The sequence below is a fragment of the Taeniopygia guttata genome, chromosome 1 (assembly GCF_048771995.1).
Source record: "Taeniopygia guttata chromosome 1, bTaeGut7.mat, whole genome shotgun sequence".
Classification (NCBI taxonomy): domain Eukaryota; kingdom Metazoa; phylum Chordata; class Aves; order Passeriformes; family Estrildidae; genus Taeniopygia; species Taeniopygia guttata.
In genome coordinates this window covers 18,511,621-18,532,605 of record NC_133024.1, presented here as the reverse complement: position 1 = coordinate 18,532,605, position 20,985 = coordinate 18,511,621, and the positions used below count along the sequence as shown (strand labels likewise).

At 45.3% G+C, this 20,985-nt stretch overlaps 1 protein-coding gene across 2 annotated transcripts in view; it reads left to right on the top strand.

Annotated features, from left to right (window-relative positions):
• Positions 1-2,906: 2,906 nt before the first annotated feature.
• Positions 2,907-20,985, top strand: part of RAB6A (RAB6A, member RAS oncogene family) — a 42,221-nt gene continuing 24,142 nt past the window's right edge. For both annotated transcript variants that reach the window (NM_001402576.1, NM_001402577.1), the window contains 1 exon segment: positions 2,907-3,215. In NM_001402576.1, coding sequence (NP_001389505.1) covers positions 3,146-3,215 — 70 coding nt within the window. In that variant the 5' untranslated portion in view covers positions 2,907-3,145.

Below are 20,985 nucleotides of genomic sequence, written 5' to 3'. Positions count from 1 at the left end.
CGCAGGGCGGCGCTCGGCCCCGCCCCGGCGCGCTGCAGCGGCCACCTTGAGTGGGGCGGCCCGGCGGCCATTTACTTAGGCCTTCAGGATCGCTTAAAAATATATGTATTTACAATCTCGAAATCCTAAGCATAGGAAGGCTGGGCTGGCGGGGACCTCCTCTCTGAATTCCCAGTGGGAGAGCAGGTGGGCAGGGGGCCTGCCTGGGAAGAGATGGGTCTGTGGTCCTCTGCCCCCTAGGCCTGACAGTCTGGAGCTGGCTCAGGAAAACCCACCCCGTGTCCCACTGCCTCTTCCACACAAATCTTAATTTCCCACAGGCTCCTTTCCCTCCTCCTGGCTCCCTTCTCTCCAGTCTGGCTCCAGTTTCCGCCTTCTTCCATAGGAGGTGCTCACTCTGGAGCCCACATCCCTGATCCCCCTTCTTGGAGCTGTTCCCTGCCTGGGAGCTGGATTTTGAGTCAGGATTTCCCAATCTGCTGACTGATGGCTGCTCCAATTGCTCTTGCTGGAGCTGTCAGAGCTCCCAATGGACTTTCTCCCTGGAACTCATCCACGTGGCAAGTTCACGTCCTGCTCTGTGACCCAGCCCTGTCCTGCATTTCTCAGTGCCTGGAGCTCCAGACACACACTGGACACCCTCGCTGTCCATCCCTTCTGTGCTGCTGCATGGAAGGGACAGAAAAACTGTGAAAGGACAAGTTTTGTGTCTCCACCTGCCCAGCACATGGAGAGAGCAGAGGGGATCCACAGCACCTTTGCTCCACAGTGCAAGGGGACACGCTCCAAGCTGCTCCCAGGACATGACAGAACTGCACACGTGGATGTTTTCCTGCCCTTTGATCCCACCTGGTGAGCCCCAGGCAGGGCCAGCCTGGGAATGAGGCTCGTGTAAGGATCATGTGGGAATCTGAGCTGGGTTAAGGCTGCACTAACACTCCACAAAACTTGCGCTTCTCCTCCCATGATCTTTGAAGCCCCAGAGGAAATTGAGGAGGGGCTGCTGTGACTGGGGGGGACTCGCTGGTCCTGTGTTTGTAGGAGAAGCTGGGATGAGCACCACGATTAAGAGCGGGTTGAGGATGACTCCTAATTCCCTGCCCTCCAATTCTGTGTGCCCATGGAGTGGAACTGCACCCCTTAATTCCTTCTGTCCCTCCTGGGGACTCACCTTTCCTCCACCCCCAAAATGTGGCTGAGGAGGGAGCGTTGCCCCAGGCTGAGTTTGGGGTAGGGCAGTAGCAGATTGCAGGGATTGTTGGTGTCCTCTGTGTCTGCATGAGAAACGAGTCCACCTCTCCACTGAGGAACATCTCTGACATCTACCATAGATGGATACATTTTAAGGCCAAAAGGGATTGTTAAATAATGGAATTCACTCTCCTGCACATCACAGTCTATAGGTTTCCAGTGACTTATGGTTTTATGGAAGCAGATCACTCCTCTCTCTGTGAAAGCATCTTTCTCACAAAGGCTCCTCTCGATTTCCCCCGATACAAAGATAGTGCTGCTCTTGGCAGCTTGTTCTGGTGGCTGAGCACCCTCTCCGTTAGGACACGGTCCTTATTTTCAGCTGGAATGTGCCTTTCTTTGCCTTTTGCATCATTTCACATCCCTGCTGCAGGAGCACAACTTCCAAACCTTTTTGTGACATTTATATGGAGAAGCTGATGGGACTCGATGACTTCCTTTTTCTGCACCACACTTAAAAACTCCAGGAAGCTCTTTCTCCTTTTTAAGGCTTCCCATGCCTTGCTTCCACTTCTTTTCAGATTCATCCAGTGATGAAAACAATCAAGTTCAAACAGAAACAGTGAAAACAATCAAGTTCAAACAGACCTTAGGAGAAAACCTCTGTTTCGCGCATCTCCTCCTCTGACTTCAGTTGTTGTTTTCCCTGGGAACCATGGGAAGGATCCTGGAATGAACCCTGACACAAAAGCAAGGACAATATCTGCATTTAATATTTGAGATCACGTCAGGCCAGGGTGGATTCCCTTTGTCCCAGCAGAAGAGCAGCCACACAACCTGTGTGGAAGCACTCCCAGATGCCAGGTGCAGAGCTGGATGGAGATTCTGCTCATATCTATTAAAATTTAATAAATTTAAATTTATTTAAAATTTATTAAATTGTTTAAATTTAATCACCTGATTAAAAACACATTTTCCTTTTTTTAGTTCTCTGGTACTTCAATGCCTGGGTGAAAAAAACCCAGCCCTTGGTGAAGCAGTTAATCATATTGAGGGAGTATAAATGAAACGATCAAAATTAGAAAGGCTTTCAAAACTAAACATGTAGCAGATGCCATTTCCCTGACTATCAGAGCAGAGATGCTCTGGAACAATCTCCCAGTCAAGGTTTAAAAAGGAGGGGCCAGGACGCACCTGGAAACCTCCTAAAACACTGACCTTTGAGGGCAGAGTGGGGGAAAACGGGCAAAAAATAGTGAAAGGAAAAGGTGGAGGGCCCTGAGCCACTGTTGAAGGATGTCAGTGGGGATCACTGACCTCCCTGGGAAACATCACCCTGCTGTGAGGGATCTGCTCCCCGGAGACGCTCCTCTGAAAGGAGCATCTGTGACAAGTTAGATTCATGAAGCCTTAGCTTTTAAGGCCTTTGCTGGCTCCCCCCTCACGCTCTTACCCTGAGAGTGAGAGCCGGGTACACCTTGCAGCCCTTACCCTGGTGCTGAGGACTGGAGGGTGGGCAGGCCCTGGCACAGGGTGCCCCGAGAAGCCGCGGCTGCCCCTGGATCCCTGGCAGTGTCCAAGGCCAGGCGGGACACTGGGGATGGGAGCAGCCTGTGCTGTTGGAAAGCGTTCCTGCCCACGGCAGGGGTGGAACGGGATGATTCCCCCGTCCCTCCCAACCCGCACCATTCCCGGCCCGTAGCAGAGGGAAGCGCGCACAGCGCGTGCGCGGGGCGGGCGGAGCGCCGGCTCCGGGAGCGCGGGGGGGGCGAAGCGGCGGCGGCGACACCGGCACCGGCACCCGCACCGGCACCTCACCGGGGCTCGCAGCCCTCGCCGGGGAGGAGGAGGACGAGGAGAAGAAGCAGGCGGAGGCGGAGAGAAGCGGTCGTGGTCGCGGGTGCCGCCGCGGGGAGCGGAGCGAGCGCGGGGCGGCGGCGGCGGCTCCTCCATCATGTCGTCGGGCGGGGACTTCGGGAACCCGCTGCGGAAATTCAAGCTGGTGTTCCTGGGCGAGCAGAGCGGTGAGTCACCGCCCGCCGCGGGCCGGGACCCCCGCCCCGACACCCGTGGGGGCACGAGGGGACCCCCTCCTCATCCTCCCCGACATCCTCATGAGCGTCTGTGACACCCACCCCCTCTTATGGGGTCTGATGGGATCCCCTCCTCGTTCTCCCCGACACCCACCCCCTCTTATGGGGTCTGATGGGATCCCCTCCTCGTTCTCCCCGACACCCATCCCCTTTTATGGGGTCTGATGGGATCCCCTCCTCGTTCTCCCCGACACCCACCCACCCTTACGGGGTCAGATGGGATCCCCTCTTCGTTCTCCCCGACACCCACCCGCTCTTATGGGGTCAGATGGGATCCCCTCCTCGTTCTCCCCGACACCCACCCCCTCTTATGGGGTCTGATGGGATCCCCTCCTCGTTCTCCCCGACACCCACCCACCCTTACGGGGTCTGATGGGATCCCCCTCCTCACGACACCCAGCCTCTGTCATGAGAGTCCCTGACACCCACCCACCCTCGTGGGGCTCCGGGGGTTCAGCTCTGGTTTAACCCCCCACCCACTAAAGCCCGTCTGCAGAAACAGTTGCTGATTCATTCGGACCCAGCTCCTCTGGTTTTTGGGGGGCACGAGTCTCAATCCGCAGTGTTTACTGTGTAAATACAGCGTTTTTCCATAATGGAGCTATGTCTTGGCAGAGCGACGCTCTGAATATTTAATTCAGTCAATGAGGTTTTCTTCCCTGTCTTTGGAATGAAAGAAAAAAAAAAAACAACCTAAACAATGTCTCCTCCTTCCTTAGCGGAAGGCCTCTATCTCCAATACTGCATTCCAAATCTTTCCCTTGGAAGAGTTTTCTGAAAAAAAAAAAAAAAAAAAAAAGCTCCTTTATGAGATGCTTTGTGTAATCCTGGGTAGATACTGAGTGATCTATGACATAATGAATAGGTGCAAAATATTTTCTGTCTTGGGGCGGGGTATTTGCTCCCTCGGCCACCTTTGGTCTGTGTGTAGGAGATGATGAAATACTAGTTGGTTTTATTTTTTGGCCAAATTACTTGTATCTTGGTGTTTCCTCACTCAGATGTGGATGAGCTTGGTGATAAGGCTGCTGTTGAAATTATTTACCTGTACATTTGCAATTTCCTTTAGTCTCTTCCTTGAATCATTCTCTTTTTATTTTGTATTTTTGGGGTTGAAACAGCTCTTCTCATATCAGGGATTTGGGGAGCTCAAGTGCAACTTGATTATTTATTATTTTTTGGGTAAGTCACCTGATCTGCTTAAGTAAGGTGCTATTTGGACAGCCATTTTATGAGGATTTTGGATGAGGGTCATGTGTAGAAAATGCTGGGGTTTTTTTCAGGTTTTTTTTGCTTGTTTGTTTGGTTGGTTTTTTTTCCCAGGTATTTGATAACAGGAGTCTGAAATATTAGCAATGCATTTGCAAAATCCTTGGCTTGTTTACTTGTATTTCTGAGCTTCAATATCACGAAGCTTTTCAAATACCTCCATTGAAGGTTGTGGCACCTGGTGCAGATCTTAAATCTCAGCAGCTCTTCGTTCACACGTGGATTGCTTGTCTCCTCTAGCAGACATAATGTCAGATATCTGCTTCCTCTAAGATTTTTTTTTCCCCTCTCAGCTAATCATCTGTTTTTATACTGGAAGGTTTTAAATAATTCCCAGTCACAGCATCAAACCTAGGGAGGAGAGAAGGGATTCGGTGGGTACAGCACAGCAAAATCCTCCTGACTGAATATTCCCAGCCCTGCAACTGCTGCCTGGTCTGGGGCTTAGGGATGGGTGGGAGCTGACTGGAATGCAGGGTGGGCTCCAGCCCTGCCTTTGCCTTTGTCTGGGATGCTGGGCGATGACTCTGTGCCAGCTCCATGTCCGCGCATCCCGCGGGTGCTGCAGCGTGGGCATGCTCCGACACGGCGCTCCGTGAGTCTGCCTCCGATGGAGACACGTCCCTTCCTGGATTGAAGCTCTTCAGATGTCTCTGTCATGATGTCATTCCCTGTCATTTTTTTATTTTTTTAACTGCCCGAAGGATGCTTTCGTTCCAAGTGGCTCCTGGAGGAATAAACGCCCCCGTGGTATTTGGAGAAAACTGCAGAAGAATCTGGTGTTGCAAAAAGGGAGCTGGTGTGGGCTGTGCTCACACCTTGTTGTTCTTTGTCTGGAAGGTTAAGGGAGATGCAGAAATAAAAGTTTTTAGGATAGCAGCTTTCCTAACCCAAGAGATCTTTGTGCAACTGTTGCGCTGGATTGCAGCATTTGCTTCCTGTTCCGATGAAAGGTTCTCTGCCCTGTTGGAAGGCCATAATTAAAGATATGCTCTGGCTCTGGTGGGGAGGCTGAGTGCTCTGGGTTTGTTACATCCAGGGACTTCAGGATGACAAGTGAAATGGTACAAAGGGCTGTGATGGTCATTAGCTGCCTCAGCATCCAGAGCTGGCTGGTGGCAGACCTGTGCTGGCTGTACACATCCTCGCCAATAAATGTGTGTTTTATGGCTGAAGAAATCTGAGCTGCAGTTCCTTACAGGGCAGGCTTTGCAGCCCTTCCATGGGAGATCTAGAAGCATCCCTGGGCGTTTTATTTCCATTTGAGAGTGGGATTGCCCAGAGGATGCAGTGTGTGGTTTTCTCTGCTCTCCTCAGCCATGTTGTGGGAGTTCAGTGCTGTATCCCTCATCATTCGCATGGACTGCAGTGTCTCTGCCTCGTGCCGTTCAGCACTAGCTGCAGATGCTCTTTCCCCTGCTAAGATGCTGATTTTCCTCGCTCCTCAGTCCCCCAAATCTCCTTGTCTCTGGGGCTTGTGTCCCCCATGCCCCTCCCAGGCCCAGCCTGGGGACTTGCTGCATGTGCTGTAGGTGCATCATGAGCCTGCAGCATCATCTGTGCCCAGCCAGAAGAATCTTCGCCTCTCTTTCCATCTCTATTTTTATTAGCTTTTAGAGGGATACAGCACTGGCTGGCTAGGAGAAGGCAACTTCACCAACACTCTCCTTAATTGAATTACTTTTCTCAATGATTGAAGATTATACAGAGTTTAGCAGTTTTAAATATGCTAATCTTTGCTAAAAAGGCAGGGAGAGCTCTGAGTGCTGAGGGATTAGATAGAGCTATTGTGTGTGGGGAAGTATGTTTCTTTCTGCCTTTCATCTGGTTTTATCAGGTGATTTTCATCAGTCCTAATACCCCAAGTTTAAGGAATTCTGATTTCTGGGTCACCTCAGGGAGTGGATACATCACCTACATTGGGGTAGCTCACAGTAAATGTGACACATATTTAAATATTAATAACTTCTTTAGTACTGCTTTGCACAGGAACATCTCTATTTCTTAATAAATGGATTTTTTTTTTTTAATTGAGTGGGCAGAAGTGAATGCTGGGGCACTGCAACAGAAATATTTGTTCGTCACGTGAGTTTCTACTGCAGCTTTCATTGGCGAACAGATCTGAAGGGCACCAACGTGTACAGAAAGCAAAAGAACTCCTTGTTGTCCCTCTGTGCCAGCATTTCTGCATAAGATCTTGAAGGAAATTAGAACCAGTTGCATTTTCTTTTTTTTTTTCATCAGGAGCTGAGATTTTTAATATTGAAAACCCACTGATAAGTGCAGTGTAATAACTTTAGAGGTATAACTGGAAAGCACTAATGAGCTGTTCTGTTGCATAACGACGTTGGTACAGGCACTGCTGAGCAGTGTGATGAGTCTCATTAGATAACTGGGGAGCTGCAGGTGCTCTGTGTGTGACAAGGGGCTGGTGTAGCACTGCTCACAGCACGCACAGGCTCATCCCTGTGCTGCCTGAAACTCCCTTGTTTCTAAGGGTTTCACAAACTCCAGAGAGCTATTACCTTGTTGCACTGGTGGTTTAAAAACTTATCTCCTCCCCTCCGGGTAATTTCCTAATTTTGTGGTTTTCCTGTGGCTGGGACTTCAGATATTTGGGGTTCTGTTTGCACTGTATGAATTTTCCATGAGTTTCTAAACATGGGCTTCACATCTGGAAGTGGAATATCAACAATGCATCCCAACAAAGGGGTAGTCAGGCAGGAACCACCAGGAGGGCTGCATGGGTGAACAAAGAACTCCTGGACAACCTCAAGCCCCAAATGGAAGGGTGGAAGTAGAGGCAGGTTGCCCGGAAGGAATGCAGAGAAATTCCTGAGCAGCCAGAGATCAGGTTAGGAAACCCAAAGCCCTGATAGAATTAAACCTGGCCACTCATCAGGGGCAGCAAGAAAAGCTTCTGTAGCAGTAAAGGAGGACCAGGAAGAGTATGGTGTCTCTCCAGAAGGAAACAGGAGGCCTGGTTACCCAGGATACAGAGAAGGCTGAAGCACTCAGTGACTTTCTTTGCCTCAGTCTTCACCTGTGTTCCTCAGGGGTCAGTCATGGGATCAGCACTGTTTAGTATCTTTGTTGGTGACAGGTCCCTTCCCACCCAAAGTGTTCTGGGATTCTTTCATAGTGCAGTGTGCTTGGTGTCTGATCCTTCCTCGGTGTCCTGAAGATCTTGAGCTCCACCATTTCTCTTCTTTCTCTTCTCCATCGCTGAAAAATCCCTTCCTACAGCAACGTGTGGAAGAAGCACAGAGAAAAAGACATCAGTGTTTGTGGTGCCTGTTCTCACAGTGCTTTTTGATCCCTGTCTATTTGTGGAAGCCTCTGAAGGAGCTGTGTCTGTTCTTGAAAGGGGGAGTAGCTGTGCCTTTCTGAACTCTGCTGTGCTGTTCTCTCTGCATCTCAGAAGTAATCTGTGAGTTGGAAGGAAAATTATCATCTTTTTCTTGATGTGACATAATGGATTTTCTATCTGCAGCTCTTGGGGTGGTGGTGGTACCTGGCATAGGATCCAGGTTCTGGAAAGCAGATGCCTGAAAGCTTTTGCTGGAGCTGTAAGTGGGACTAATGGAGAAACAAAGGCAGGGAAGCTCATCTGAGCCCACCTTAGCAGATGATGTGGCATCTGGGAATTATCAGAGCCAACAGCCATTTTTCTCAGCTTCAGTGATGGTTAAAAATCTGTCTCCTGTAATCAGTCTGTGAGGAAAGAGCTGCCTTTTAGTTACCTGCTAATTTAGCCCAGATGTTTAAAGGCATTTTGTTGTGTTCATGCGTATACAAGTACCTGTTGTGTACACTAATGATTATAAAACCCCAAGCCAGCCAATCAGAGCAATCCAACTAAACCCTTCAGTGCTTTGAAACGTGGCTCAGAAAAACCCACACATTGCTGCCTCAACATGAGCACCATCAGATTTTTCAAGTCAACCTCCAAAATTTACCTGTGAGTCCTGTAACCTGTAAGAACAGTAACCTTGTGATACATGAATGTTTCTGAACAGGCATGGAAATGCTGATCCGTCTTTCCCACTATGAAGCAGTGAAAAGACCCCCGAGATCATTGGGTGCAAGCCTTGGCTGATCAAGGACTTGATGATCTTGGAGGTCTTTTCCAACCTAGATGCTCCTGAGCGTCTGTAAAAGCACTGTTTTGAAAATTAACAGATATCATCAAAACGGTGATGGGTTTGACACATTAGTATAAATTATTTATGGAAGTAGTTTAAATGAAAAATGTGTGTCTTGGCAAACAAACAGCAGCCAAAAAGTGGACTTGCAGTGAAAGTCAATTTTTTCAGGTCTCTTTGCTTGATTTATTTACTGAGCTCACAAAAGTTGACAAGCTAAATGAATTCTTTGTTTTCCCCTCAGCATAAACCGAATTCTTCTGGCTCTAATATTATGAAAGGCCCAGGGACAGTGAACAATTCCATCAATTATTTTATGTCAGACATTTTCCTTTAATGTTCAAACCATGCTCTGGAATATTTGGGTGATATTAAGTGGAAAAAGTGATGTTTTGTGTGTTTCAGTACTTTTTAATTCTTATCCAAATGAAACCTAGTGCATCACAAAAAAAAAGATAATCTGGGAAGCAAGTATTGTATGAAACTTAATGTAAATAAATATGGTGGGAGCTCCAAGTTGTCAAGCCCCTTGCTTGCTTCTGCTACCTCCTGTTGGGTCTGGCAAAAAGGAGCTTTGGGAAGGAAGTCCTTATTCATCTGTCCAGCACAATAGTGCATTTAATTAATTTAACTTCTTATAGTGAGGGTGTAACGTGCCTGTTTTTTTCCCTCTAGTTTGTGTGTCCTTTCTGCTGGACCTGTAAACCAGCATGGGCATGTGCTGGTGTCACCATGGCAGCTGCTGCCCTTTGAAGGAGCAGGGATTTTGGGGCTCACTTGGAAGAGTCTCCATGCCATGAGCAGCTGGCAGTATCCCCTGGAGATGGCACCCAGCTATTCCGAGATTCACAGGCTCGTAGTGTTCTCTCATCCAGACATGTGTAGGTGTTACCAACACACAGAATTAAGGCTTTGCTTTAACTCTAAAGCATACTTGCCCAGAATTGAAAGAGTTTGGAAGAAATACTGGAGCAATACTGATGTGCAGTATTTTGTCTTCAGGCAGAACCAGGAAGGGGCAGCTAAACCTGCTAATGGGAAAATGTCTTCACTTTCAGTTGGTCTTTTCTTTGTCTTGAATTGTGACCCTTTAAACCTCTGTATTATTAACATTTGCACCATATAGACGAGTGCCATTTATTCTGCTAAGTGACTTTCCTTTAATGGTTTGCTTCTTCAGGAGCAATCAGCAATTGCTGCAGAAAAAAACTACCCACTCCAGCATTTCTGTAATTAATGCAGGGGCCAGTTTATTCCATTCCACTAAATGCTTCCTGCTGTGCTTCCTGTCTATGCCCCTGTCTAGGTTTGAGATACAGCAAGTTAATTTTCATAATGTTCTTGCTATGTGCAAGACAAAGAGAAGGGGGATTAAAGCTAGAATAGGTATGTAGCTAAAAGGAGAGGGGCCATTGAAGGGTGCAGCATCCATGGCAAAGCTCCAAGCAGTGGCTGATGCAGGATTGGCAAGATTTCCTGTCAGTGTGGGCTTTAGGTATCTGCTGTTGGAGTTGGGAAAAGAGAATTCCTGTTAGCAGGTTCGGACCTCAGTCCTGGAGCTGCACAGGAGTGGGCAGACAGCATTGGAATAATGTGAGTGCAGCAGTGTTTCTCTGCAGCTTCCTTTTTTTAATGGAGATGTTGCCTTTTCTGTGAGTAGAAAATACTCATTCCTGTCCTCCTCTGCTGGTACAGAATTGGCTGTGAGAACCCTTGGTGTCGGTGACTGGAGGATTTTTTTGAATGGCCTGATGGAAGGAAGGCTTGGTAGAGAAATCTGAACTGGCTGGGTGGTGGACTCATCCAGTGGATGTCTGAGTGGTAAACATTCTCTTTTGGTAAGATGGAGATGGAGAACATTCTCTTTTAAAGGAAGTTCTGACTCCTTTCTGACTTTTCTCGGCAGCAGTAGGCAGATGTTCATGCTAGAAGGTTTGCGGCCTTCTTTGTCTTGTCTATAGTACCTCACTGTTTTTTCCCCTTCCCCTTACTTGATTCTGCAGCAGTTTTTGGGTATTTTGTCCTTGGCTCACTCAAAATGGCTGAAAAGTCGCTTGTGTCCACATCAAACCTAGGATGGCTTTCCTCAAGCTGAGCTGGTGCTGCTGTTTGAGATGAAGCCAGAAGTGAATCCTTCAGCAGCAGCTGGACACAGCAGGAGGAGGGGCTGGTGGCTGAAGACAGTTGGAATATCATTGCAAGGAAATCCCAATCTTTTTGGTTTTTTCCTTTTTTTTTTCCTGACCTTGAAATGCTTTACAAAGAGGTTTTCACAGGGTTGGTCTATTCCTATCTCTCACTGCTGGACTTATTCGCTGGTTCTTGTAATTTCTTCTCAGCTTTTCCAGCTGTCCTTAATATTAAATATTTATGTATTCAAATCATAATTATATTCCCATTCTTTCTGTTCTTCCAGCCTCGCATTTTTCTTCCCTAGCCGTTATCTTTCGTCTTTTTTTACTGGGCAGTCATCAGAGTGGCTTTTCTCCACCACTGTACAATCGTGACCATAATTCTCTTCCACTTTTTAATTTTTATTTCTAGTTGCTCTTAAACCACAATGTGACTTGGGGAAGAGGATGGGTTTTTTCCCTGATACTGCATAAACACTAGGCAGATCAAACACTCGTGTCCCATAAAATTGACCTCTTTATTTGGATGCTGTAGTGCAACAGCAGACTTGAAAAAAGCTTTTCCTAGTGATAAAAGCTTTTCCAATCTTGGTGTTAAAATATTTCCACCCCCCTCTGGTGAAATGCAGAAGGCTCATAGGTTGCCTCTGTTTCTAGGCTTGGTGGACTCTCTGCTGTCACAGTGAGTAATTTACAGTTAAAAATAAATTCCTTGGCCTTGGGAATTTTACATTTTCACTTAAAAATGCAAGAGAGATATTAGGAAACTCAAAAGGAGCCTTGTGTGACTTACTACACATTGCCTCCAGTAAATCCTGCCATCTAGAGAAAAATTTCCCTGGGGGATTGTATGGCTGATATTTTAAATTTGATTGTTTAGTCTGTGAAAGCCTTGCATGGCTTAGAGCAAGGCAGAGATTTGAGATCTGGTTTTGCCTGCCTGGTTCCAGATTCCAGGAAGAGCAAAGGGTTTTTTAGCATTACCTTTTGAAAACTAGAGGAGCAGAAAAAGTGTCCTACATGAAATGTGTTTAAGATGTCTTCAAGCAGCTCTGTGCTTTTGCCTGGATTTGATGCTTCTCAGCTGCTTGCCTAAAGTACAGAGTCCAGAGCCAGCCTTGTGGTGCACTTAAAACTGGTTTTAGGTAGGGCCTGAAGACCCCAAAATATTTTCTGTCCATGTTTATGCAAGGAATTGCTCAGGTTAGAAGCAAGTCTTAGAGAATAAATATTACAATTAAGTAGGAACTTAACTAGTATATGTTCTTAATATGAAGGAATTGTTCTGGAAAATATTGCTGGAGGAGAGTATTTATTTTAAGATACTGCATCCCAGTTGGAGTGTAGATAGTTCTTGTCTAAAGAATTTTCTGCTCCAAATCCAGTTTCTCATCTAAACACTTTTCTTTGTTTTTCTGTAGTTGAATCCCACAATTCCTTCTGGAATATCCATTCATCTAGAAAAGATCAGAATAAAACACCAACAGAACTTGTTCCATTTACTACTTGGAACTAAATTTCTATCTTTTAAAGACCAGCTATTTTTATTTTTAAAATCCATAGAGATGAACATCAGACCTTGGGTTTGCAGACCCTTCAGGCTCTGTGGCCTTTTCCCAAGGCATTTGTGAAGCACAGCTGGGAAGGAACAAGTTTATTTTCAGCTGGCTGAAGCTTATGGAGAGGTCAGTGTCTCAGTTAGGAATAAGTTGGAGGAAAAGAGGAAGATTTTGGAGGAAAAGTTTCCCATTTAAAATGTAATGGTTTAACATCCTTTAAGCTTGGAGTTCTTAATTTGCAGTGTGGGCAGCAGGAGCATCGAATGTCTGCTGGCCTCTATCCTGCCCCAGTTCCCAGGTGAAGAGCTGGGGCAGCTCAGGAGCAGGAGATGTGAAGGAGAAAAGGACAGTGTGGTATCAGGATATCCTTCCCTTGAATCCTTCATGTCAGGGGTTTGTAGGACCGTGCTGCCTGGACCCACACAGGTGTCTGAGGACCCAGAGCCTGCAGTTCACTCCTTCAGCTGTGCTGATCTCAGTTTCTATACGCTTTGGCTTTCTGTCGCTAAAAACCAAATTGTGGTTGGGGATGTTTTGGTCCAAAACCCCAGGATTCTGTGCTGCCTTGCCCACTCCCTGGTGTCCATGTCCTGCGTTTTACACCAGCTGTTTTCCCTCTGCCTGGCCAGGGAGTTTCTTCACGTGCACAAACGCGTGTGCGCCGGTGCAGCTCTGGTTATTTTCGCAGCAGTCCCCAGGTGTTCTCCACATCCCTGTCAGCTCGGATCAGCAGATGCCTGGAGGAGAGCTGTGCCTAATGAAGGTACTCCAGGCACTTTTTTCCTTACAAGTTGCCTCTTCATAAGCCAGGGTGCATCGACCTTAAATCAGGATTATTTTAGGATCTTGCCCAAACTTGCTTCTGAAGAAGCACTCACCTGGGTGTCCACCTGGAGAATGAGTTTGAGGGAGCTCCTGGGGAAGCTGTTCTGCATCTCCTGTGTGGAAAGAGCAGAGGACAGCTCCTAATCATTCCAGTGCTGCCCAGGAGATGGTAGGTTGTGAGAATCAGATGGAATCACTGAGTTCGAGAATGCTATATGGAGCTCTTCTCCCCTTCTTCTTTTTCTCCTCCTCCTTTTTTCTTTTCCATTTCTCATTCCCCCAGCAAGAAAATTGTCACCACAGTGTGAGAGAGCAGAAGTTTCTTTGTGGCAGTGCAGGGAGTCGGGAGAGGAGGGAGCAAGAGGAAGCATTTACTTGTTTTGCCAGTGGGATAATGGTGCTGGGGAAACATTAGGCAGAATTTAACTTGAGTTAAAGGATGGAGGGAAGGGAAGGAGATGGTAATGCCTTGCATTTTAATAGGTCTCCTGAAACTTCTCTAATTCCTGGTTGGAAATGGCTGACTTAGCAGTGCTTGTTGTGCTTTCAAGGGCAAAACATCTTTGGGAAAGGAGCAGGAGCTTGTTCCAAGGGCTCCATTTGGCGCGTGATCCAGGGAAGCAATGCCTGGATTCCCTCAGCTGGATGCTGGCATCTGCTGGTTTAGCTTGCATGAAGATAGTGCTCAGTGCTCAAAGGAGGGAATGTTTCCCTTCAGAAATGTATCCTCAGGTGGCTGCTCCTGCTGCCTTTCTCTCTCTCCCGCCTCAGGAATAATTCTGAAGAATCCAGGAGAGTGTTTCCATATTAGCATTAGCCTATCATTTGCGGTTCATGTAACAAAAGTTACTTTTGGGAAACATTGTTCCTTTTGAGGATTTTTATGCAGATTTCTGTCCAAACTGTCCATGAATATGGTTTGTTATGGGAACAAATACTGTGTTAAAGGTATTTAAACCAGAATTTCATAATTATGTTTTCAGTGTCAGCTTCTCTTTCCAAAATGGTTTGGTAGCATTTAGTTTCTGACTTAAAGTGAGGACATAAGGTGGCTGTAAATTTGAAATCAGTTGAAGGGATCCCTTGTGCTTCAGCTGATGGAGGAGCTCTTGTCTCCTTCCCCTTTTGCCCATGTGGAATTTGTGCTTTCCAGAGCCACACCCCACCCTTCCAAGGCAATGTCTGTCCAGAATGGCATAATTACTTTTGCTACTTTTCCATATGTGGCATTTTATTTCTTTCAAGGCTTTTACAAACAGATAATTAGGTACTTAAAAATAAAATACTGGGATGTAAAAATTGGATCTTATGAATGTTTAATTACCAAAAGTCTCCTTGTGGGTTTTTGTTCAGTCCTGTACTGGTTTTTAATGGAAATTTGGAATCATAGAACCTGGATGCAGTAGATGCTTCAAAAAGTGATTTCACCCCCATGGGCTTTAACTGCCATCACATATAAAGTGAATATTGAGCCACCCTTGCATGACAATAATAAAACTTCAGTATTGGGCTCTGAAACTTGATAGGCCAAATTTTTGTGTGAGAAGCAAGTGGAATAGAATAGAATTGACTAGAATTGAATTGAATTGAATTGAATTGAATTGAATTGAATTGAATTGAATTTTTAGAGGTGTCTCTAAAACCATTTAATTTGTCTCATTGTGCTCACAGCAAAGCTGTAATAACCTGGGATAAAGTTGAGTTGTTCTGAAATTTCAACATAAACACTGAGATCCAGAATCCATACTTTGTCCAAAAATTGAGTTGCTGAGATGATGTTTATCTGGAATGGTGCTATTGGGATTATTGGAGCAATAATAAGTGGGCTGTTTCGGAAAGAAGGAAATAGTAAATGCCACCTGCCAGGATGTCACTAGCCAGGATCTATCACTGTTCCTCCTTCCTTTCTCCAGTCATCCTCCAACTCCTCTGCCTCACAAATATGCTCTTCAATATGTTTTTTGTTTTTTTTCTCACAGGAATGTGCTTAGAAATATCACCTAGCTAAATGCTGGGGATAGGAACTTCTTAGGATTTTCCAGTTGTGGAAAATGTTCTTCCCAGAGTGAAACCCAGTGTTTAAAACCAGAGTGAGGAGTCCAAAAGAGGTGACTTAGCAAGAACCGCTGCTGTTCATCACCTTCAGAAAAAATAATTTTTGAGATGCAGGAGCATCTTCCCAGTAACATCTCCTGCATGGAATGTCTTCCTCTTTCCAGTTTGTGCTGCACATGCCAGCTGAGTTGATCAGGTCCATCTGGAATTCCCACAGCTCAGAGCTCCTTCCTCCACTCACTCTGCCTTGCTTCTGAGAAATTTTGGGTTGAGACTGTGGTCACATGGACTTCTGGACTAAATCTTCCTTCTTCCTTAGCTCCTCAGTCATCCACACCTGGTCAGGAGATCCCTGGTATGTGCTTTACAATATTTCCAAGTGCTGCTTTGTGTTACCAGTGCTAATGGCTGAGGGTTCTGAGGCATTTTGTGAGCAGCAAAGATAAAATCCTTGGGAGAATATTTGAAGCCTCATTGGAAACTATTTTAAAAACCTTAACTATGTAAGATAAGAAGGAAAGCAAAATCCTCAGACTGTGGTGAAAAAAAATAGCCTTGTGTGTCTGTAAATTTTGAAGTTTATCTTCATTCCTGGCAAATAATGAGAGACTGCACAGAAGTCTTTGAAATGTAAAGGTGCCCTGTGAGTACCTTTTAGTTAATTAACCAAGTGATATCCATGAAAACATGAGTGTATCCCCCACAATTCCTGTTCTCTGGTTGGTGTTCAATTTTCCCCATGGAAGTGAAAGGCATCCTAATGTGGATTTCCCTCACAGCCACTGTACTGTAGATTTTAGCTATCCACTCTGATCCATGTCCTTCAAAGGGCCCCAAGATTTCTGCCCTGATGCTGTGGCACAGGATGGGACACATGGTGTCTTTTGGCCTTTCCATGCTTTTGTCACACTTGTCCTACACCTCTTAGGAGTCAGAACTGCACGGGACCTTTCCTTTAGGAGCTTTGTCTCATCCCTTAGGGCTTGGGCAAAATTCTAGTGTCTCCTTTTTCTTTTGTTTTCCTTATCTGCACAGTTCCTGCAAATCTTAATCTTCTGGTTACCCTATCTTGGGTTTGTTCTTCCTGATTTGAATGAAGCCACATTTACCACACAGTGCAGCAATTGGCACATGAGTTCACATGCATGTTTCATTTACCCCATGGCAGCATTTGGTTTTCAGCTCTTCACAGGATTCCAAGGCTCCTTCTCCAAGCCAAAACTCCTACTTTGCTTGGCTGTAGGAAGTTGAAGACAGTTTCTGACTTCCACACCAGTTTGACTTAAATTAAATTAAAGAAAAAACAAACACCCAGAATTCAGAAACACTTCTGCAGACCTTAGTTATCTTCAGCCATATTTAATCCGAATATTTGCCCTGTCTGTATGAAATGATGGGAGATTCAGCACTCTGAACATGAGAGATGGCAGCTTTTCCTCCAACAGAAGACTGGGAGTCTGGCTCCTCACGTGGCTGTGTCACTTCCCAGAGGCTTGGTGTTATCCTGGGGGAGGAGAACTGGGATTGCCTGGAGGTCTTCCACTTGTGACACTCCTTTTGGCTTTGTTGCTTTTAAAAACCTTTCAAACCGTGAAAATAGCACTGGTTATGTTACAGGCTTGGCTTGGAATTCCTCTGCAGAAAACCAGACAAGAGATTTCGTCTCTAGAACGTAGGGTGCAGATTTTAAAATGAATTTTTATAGCTCTGCTTAGGAGGTAACATTTCCATGTTTTTTTTTATTTTACTATACTGACAGAATATTTGAATTATTATATTTAATAGATCTGCTCCTTCCTGTTCAGCAGTGAGGGATTGACTCTTGTTCATTCTTTTCTGCAATGGGATGGTAAAAAACGGCCCAGTTTTCATATGAAAACTTTTCAGTGTGCACCTTGATTGTTTAAAAGAGCTCCAAGGTGTGATTTTGAGACAGAACCAGAGGCTGACCCGTTTTTACTGTTTCATTTCTTTGTGGCTGTGACTGAGCAAACAGAACAAGATTTGTTTGCATTGTGCTCTTTCATTTATTTCCCATTTTGGGAGGAAGAGTCAAGCTAATTACTGACAAAACCCACAAGAATTAATGAAGCTATTTATCACTGGGTATTTTTGTCCCTGTCACAAGGCTTGGTGCAGATCCCAAAGGAAATCTTGTCTGTGTATTAATAATCAGGGATATTGTTCTACTTTTATCAACTCTGCCAGTGCTGATTAGGATTTGCTTAGCGGGAAGGAGTTCTGAGTTTGTCATTAAACTTGTAATGAGCTCTGCACATTTTTATTGATCTGTGTGATCCTTTCACATCCAAATTGCAAAGGGGTGCTTTTCACAGCTTTACGTGTCCAGGCTGTGCCTTCTACCTTGGGGCCAGTCATGATCAGTCTTAACTTATGCCTTAGTTTATTTCTGAGAAATGCAGATACCAGCTAAAACTAACTGGAATCTCCCTCAAGAAAAAAGTGTGCAGTGCTAAATAAAACAGGATTCTAAATTGCCTATACATAGCTAACAGGCTGATGTTGCCTTAGAAAAAGATGGATAATACAAAATACTCTCTTCTGCCTCTTCCTTTTCCCTTTAGCTACTGCTGAGCTTTAAACACAAGTGACAATTCTTTGCTTCTCTTGCTGATTTTAAAATGCCCTGGGACTGCATAAAATACATCCATATGGCACTGAATGCTTGGATCAGTGGCAGAGCAGGCTTTCTTCTGGTTGTCCTTCAATGTGTAGCTGTCAGCTGTGAAACCCTCCTGGGTTTTTGCATAGTATGCCTGGGAATGGTTGTGTAAAAGGAAGGATCCTTTGGGAGAATTGCTGATCTGCCTGTTAGAGGCAATTTCTTGTCCACTGGAGATGGACCAGTAAATACAAGTGAGCCAGCTCAGATGTCTGAGTGGGAGGAGGAATCTTTAGGTGAGATATGACCATGAGGAACAAGGGACTTTCCCTCTTGCCACTGTCTGCTTACATCTTTTCCAGTGGCAGAAATACTGTTGGGGTTCCTTTGAGGAAGGGAAGTTACACCTGAGCTGTTTAGAGTGAAAACCACAGCAGGGAGCTTGGACAGGATGATCTTTAAAGGTCCTTTCCAACCCAGCCCATTCTGTGGTGACTCTTTTGCCAAATCTTTGAAGCAAACTACAATACTGTAGAGCAGGAATTAGACCAGGGAAATGTATACTGCAGGATTAGGAATAAAATGAAAATTTTCTCATTTAAGGGAAAAGAGAGCAGGTTTTTAATAACTTTAGCTCTGCATTCCTAGTTACAGAGACTAATGTTCAGCTAGATTTAATCCTGAGTGTTTGTCTCTATCCAGATGTGTATCTAATCTAGAGCAAGGCTGAGAGCTTCAAATTTAAGACATAAGCCAGCCTTGAACTAGTAGATTTTGAGAAGCATCTCTTGGAAAGAAAGAAAAGAAATTCTTGATTTTTTCATTATATTGAATTTGACTAAAAAGCTGGGGAGTGGAGTTGCAGGCCTTGCTGGGCACTGCTGTCAGCAACACCCTGGGAAAAAAAAACACTTTCTAGGTCAGAAAAGTGCATCAGCCTCCATTTCCTTCTGTCTTGGATGAATTATTGTAGAAAACAACACTGTGAATGTGCTCTGAGGTGCCCAAAGAGAAGAATGAATGAGAATTAATGAGCTTTTCAAGCTAACACATATTTTCATAGTCATCTTTTTTATAAGGCGGTTATTGAAGTGTTAATCATTTGATTACTGGTTGTTGTAGATAAGGGAATAATTGGTCCCTTTTTGTAAATTATGGAAATACCTGACAGGAAGGGGCAGGCATGAAAACTCTTGTTTCCATGGATTATTACCCAGAGGGATTGACTGGTACTGAAACCCTTTGCTCTGATGACAACTGGGTGGCAACAAAATTCTGTTTCCTATTTGCTTCTCAGTAGCAAGGGCAGGTCTTTAACCACGATCCCAAATGTGTGTGAAACCTAATTTTTGGCACGGCTTGAAATGAGTATTATGGATTTCTTTTAGAAGCCATTACAAATGAGCCTTTGGTAGTGGCCAGGGAGAAGGGCTGAGTCTCAGTGTCACTCCTCCTGAGTGCCAAACAGCTCTGGTGCTGTTTGAGAACATTTCCCTGAGCCTTGAGGAGCTGCATTTCCCTGTTTTCCTGTATCTATAATGTATAGAGCAGATATTTTTTAGTGTAACTCTTAGTAAAATCAAGTTATACCCTCTTTCCTGGGAAGAAAAAGCATGAGAAATGCAGGATCAGGCAGCTTTTTTCACATCCTTAGAATTTAGAATGGTGCTCCAGTGCAAAGGGCCTGGCTCCTTCCTTTGTATCCCCGTTCTTGTAGCACGGGGAACGAGCTGCAGATGATCCCAACAATTCCCTGAACAGCTTTCTGTGTGTTCATCTGCTGGGTAGGTGTCATTCCTTGTTATTCCCTGTTACATCAAGCCAGTTCACTCCACTCCATGCTTCCCTTCCTGCTGCTCTGCATCAGACACTCATAAATATTCATGTGCACTTCCCACCATCCATTTAGGCTCCTATCCCCGGCTTAGGGTCTGTTCCAGTTTGCTAAGTGCAGCTTTTTTTACCAGTGCTGAGGGCTGGCTGAGGGAGCTAAAGGCTGATGTCACACTTTCTCCTTTAGGAAGTTGCTGGGATGTTTAAGCTTTAAAAGGTTTTGCTCAGAATTCTCCCATCACGAAGAGCAGACCGAAGTTCAAAGCACCTGATTGTCACAGGGTAAAAGGAAAATAGAAATTTCCTCAGCAGCAGCAAAATTCTGGCTGTGCTGTTTCTTACTTCATTAAATGAGTAAAACTCACCTCTTCACCTTCAGCTCTAATAAAACTGTCTCATCTTGCCTTGAAAAGCCCAGTCCAGATAGAATCTTTGTAAGGACTAAAAGAATTGAATTTACAATGAGCAAGTAATCAACTTTTTGTTCAGGATCTCTCAGTACTTTAAAATACTCAGAGCTGTGTATACAGGGCAGAGGAAAGAGGCAAATTTGGTTATTCCACTGGTTCATTGACCACATGTTGCATATCAGTAAATTCATCCCCATTTTGTGTGGAGCACTGGGACAGTGCTATTAGTGATCATCTGGAAAGGGGTTAAAACCTGGGTTTAAAAAAAATAAAGTAGTCTTAAGGGTCTCGGCACTCTCCCATGAATCACAGAATCCTAGAGTGGTTTGGGCTGGAAGGGAACTTAAAGATGATCCAGTGCCACCCCCTGCCATGGGCAGGGACACCTTTCACTATCCCAGGTTGCTGCAAGCCCTGTCCAGCCTGACCTTGGACACTTCAGGCATCCAAATGCTTCAGGATTACCTTCAGCTTCCAAAGTCTCTCTTGTTCTCTGGTCGGTTTCTGTAGAGCTTTTAATTGTGATTGTTTCTTCTATAAATAGTCTTTGAATAACTGTGGTGCTAGCTGTGAGGAGTTACTTCTTATGGCTTTGTCAACTGATGGCTGAGAAATGGAAATGGAAAATAGGGAAAGTCCAAGTCCACCTTTCCATGGAGCTCAGCAAGGCTGAACAGGCTGCTCTGGGAATGGAATTGGACTATGGGAATCCTCCACTGCCAGTCCCTGGATTTCTGTGTGTTTTCTCCTCTGCTCTGTGGGTACAGACCAGCCATTCTCCAATTGTGAGCTCCAGGCTGCCAGCAATCCCTGAAGCCAAAGTAATTGATCCAGGACTATATCAAACAGT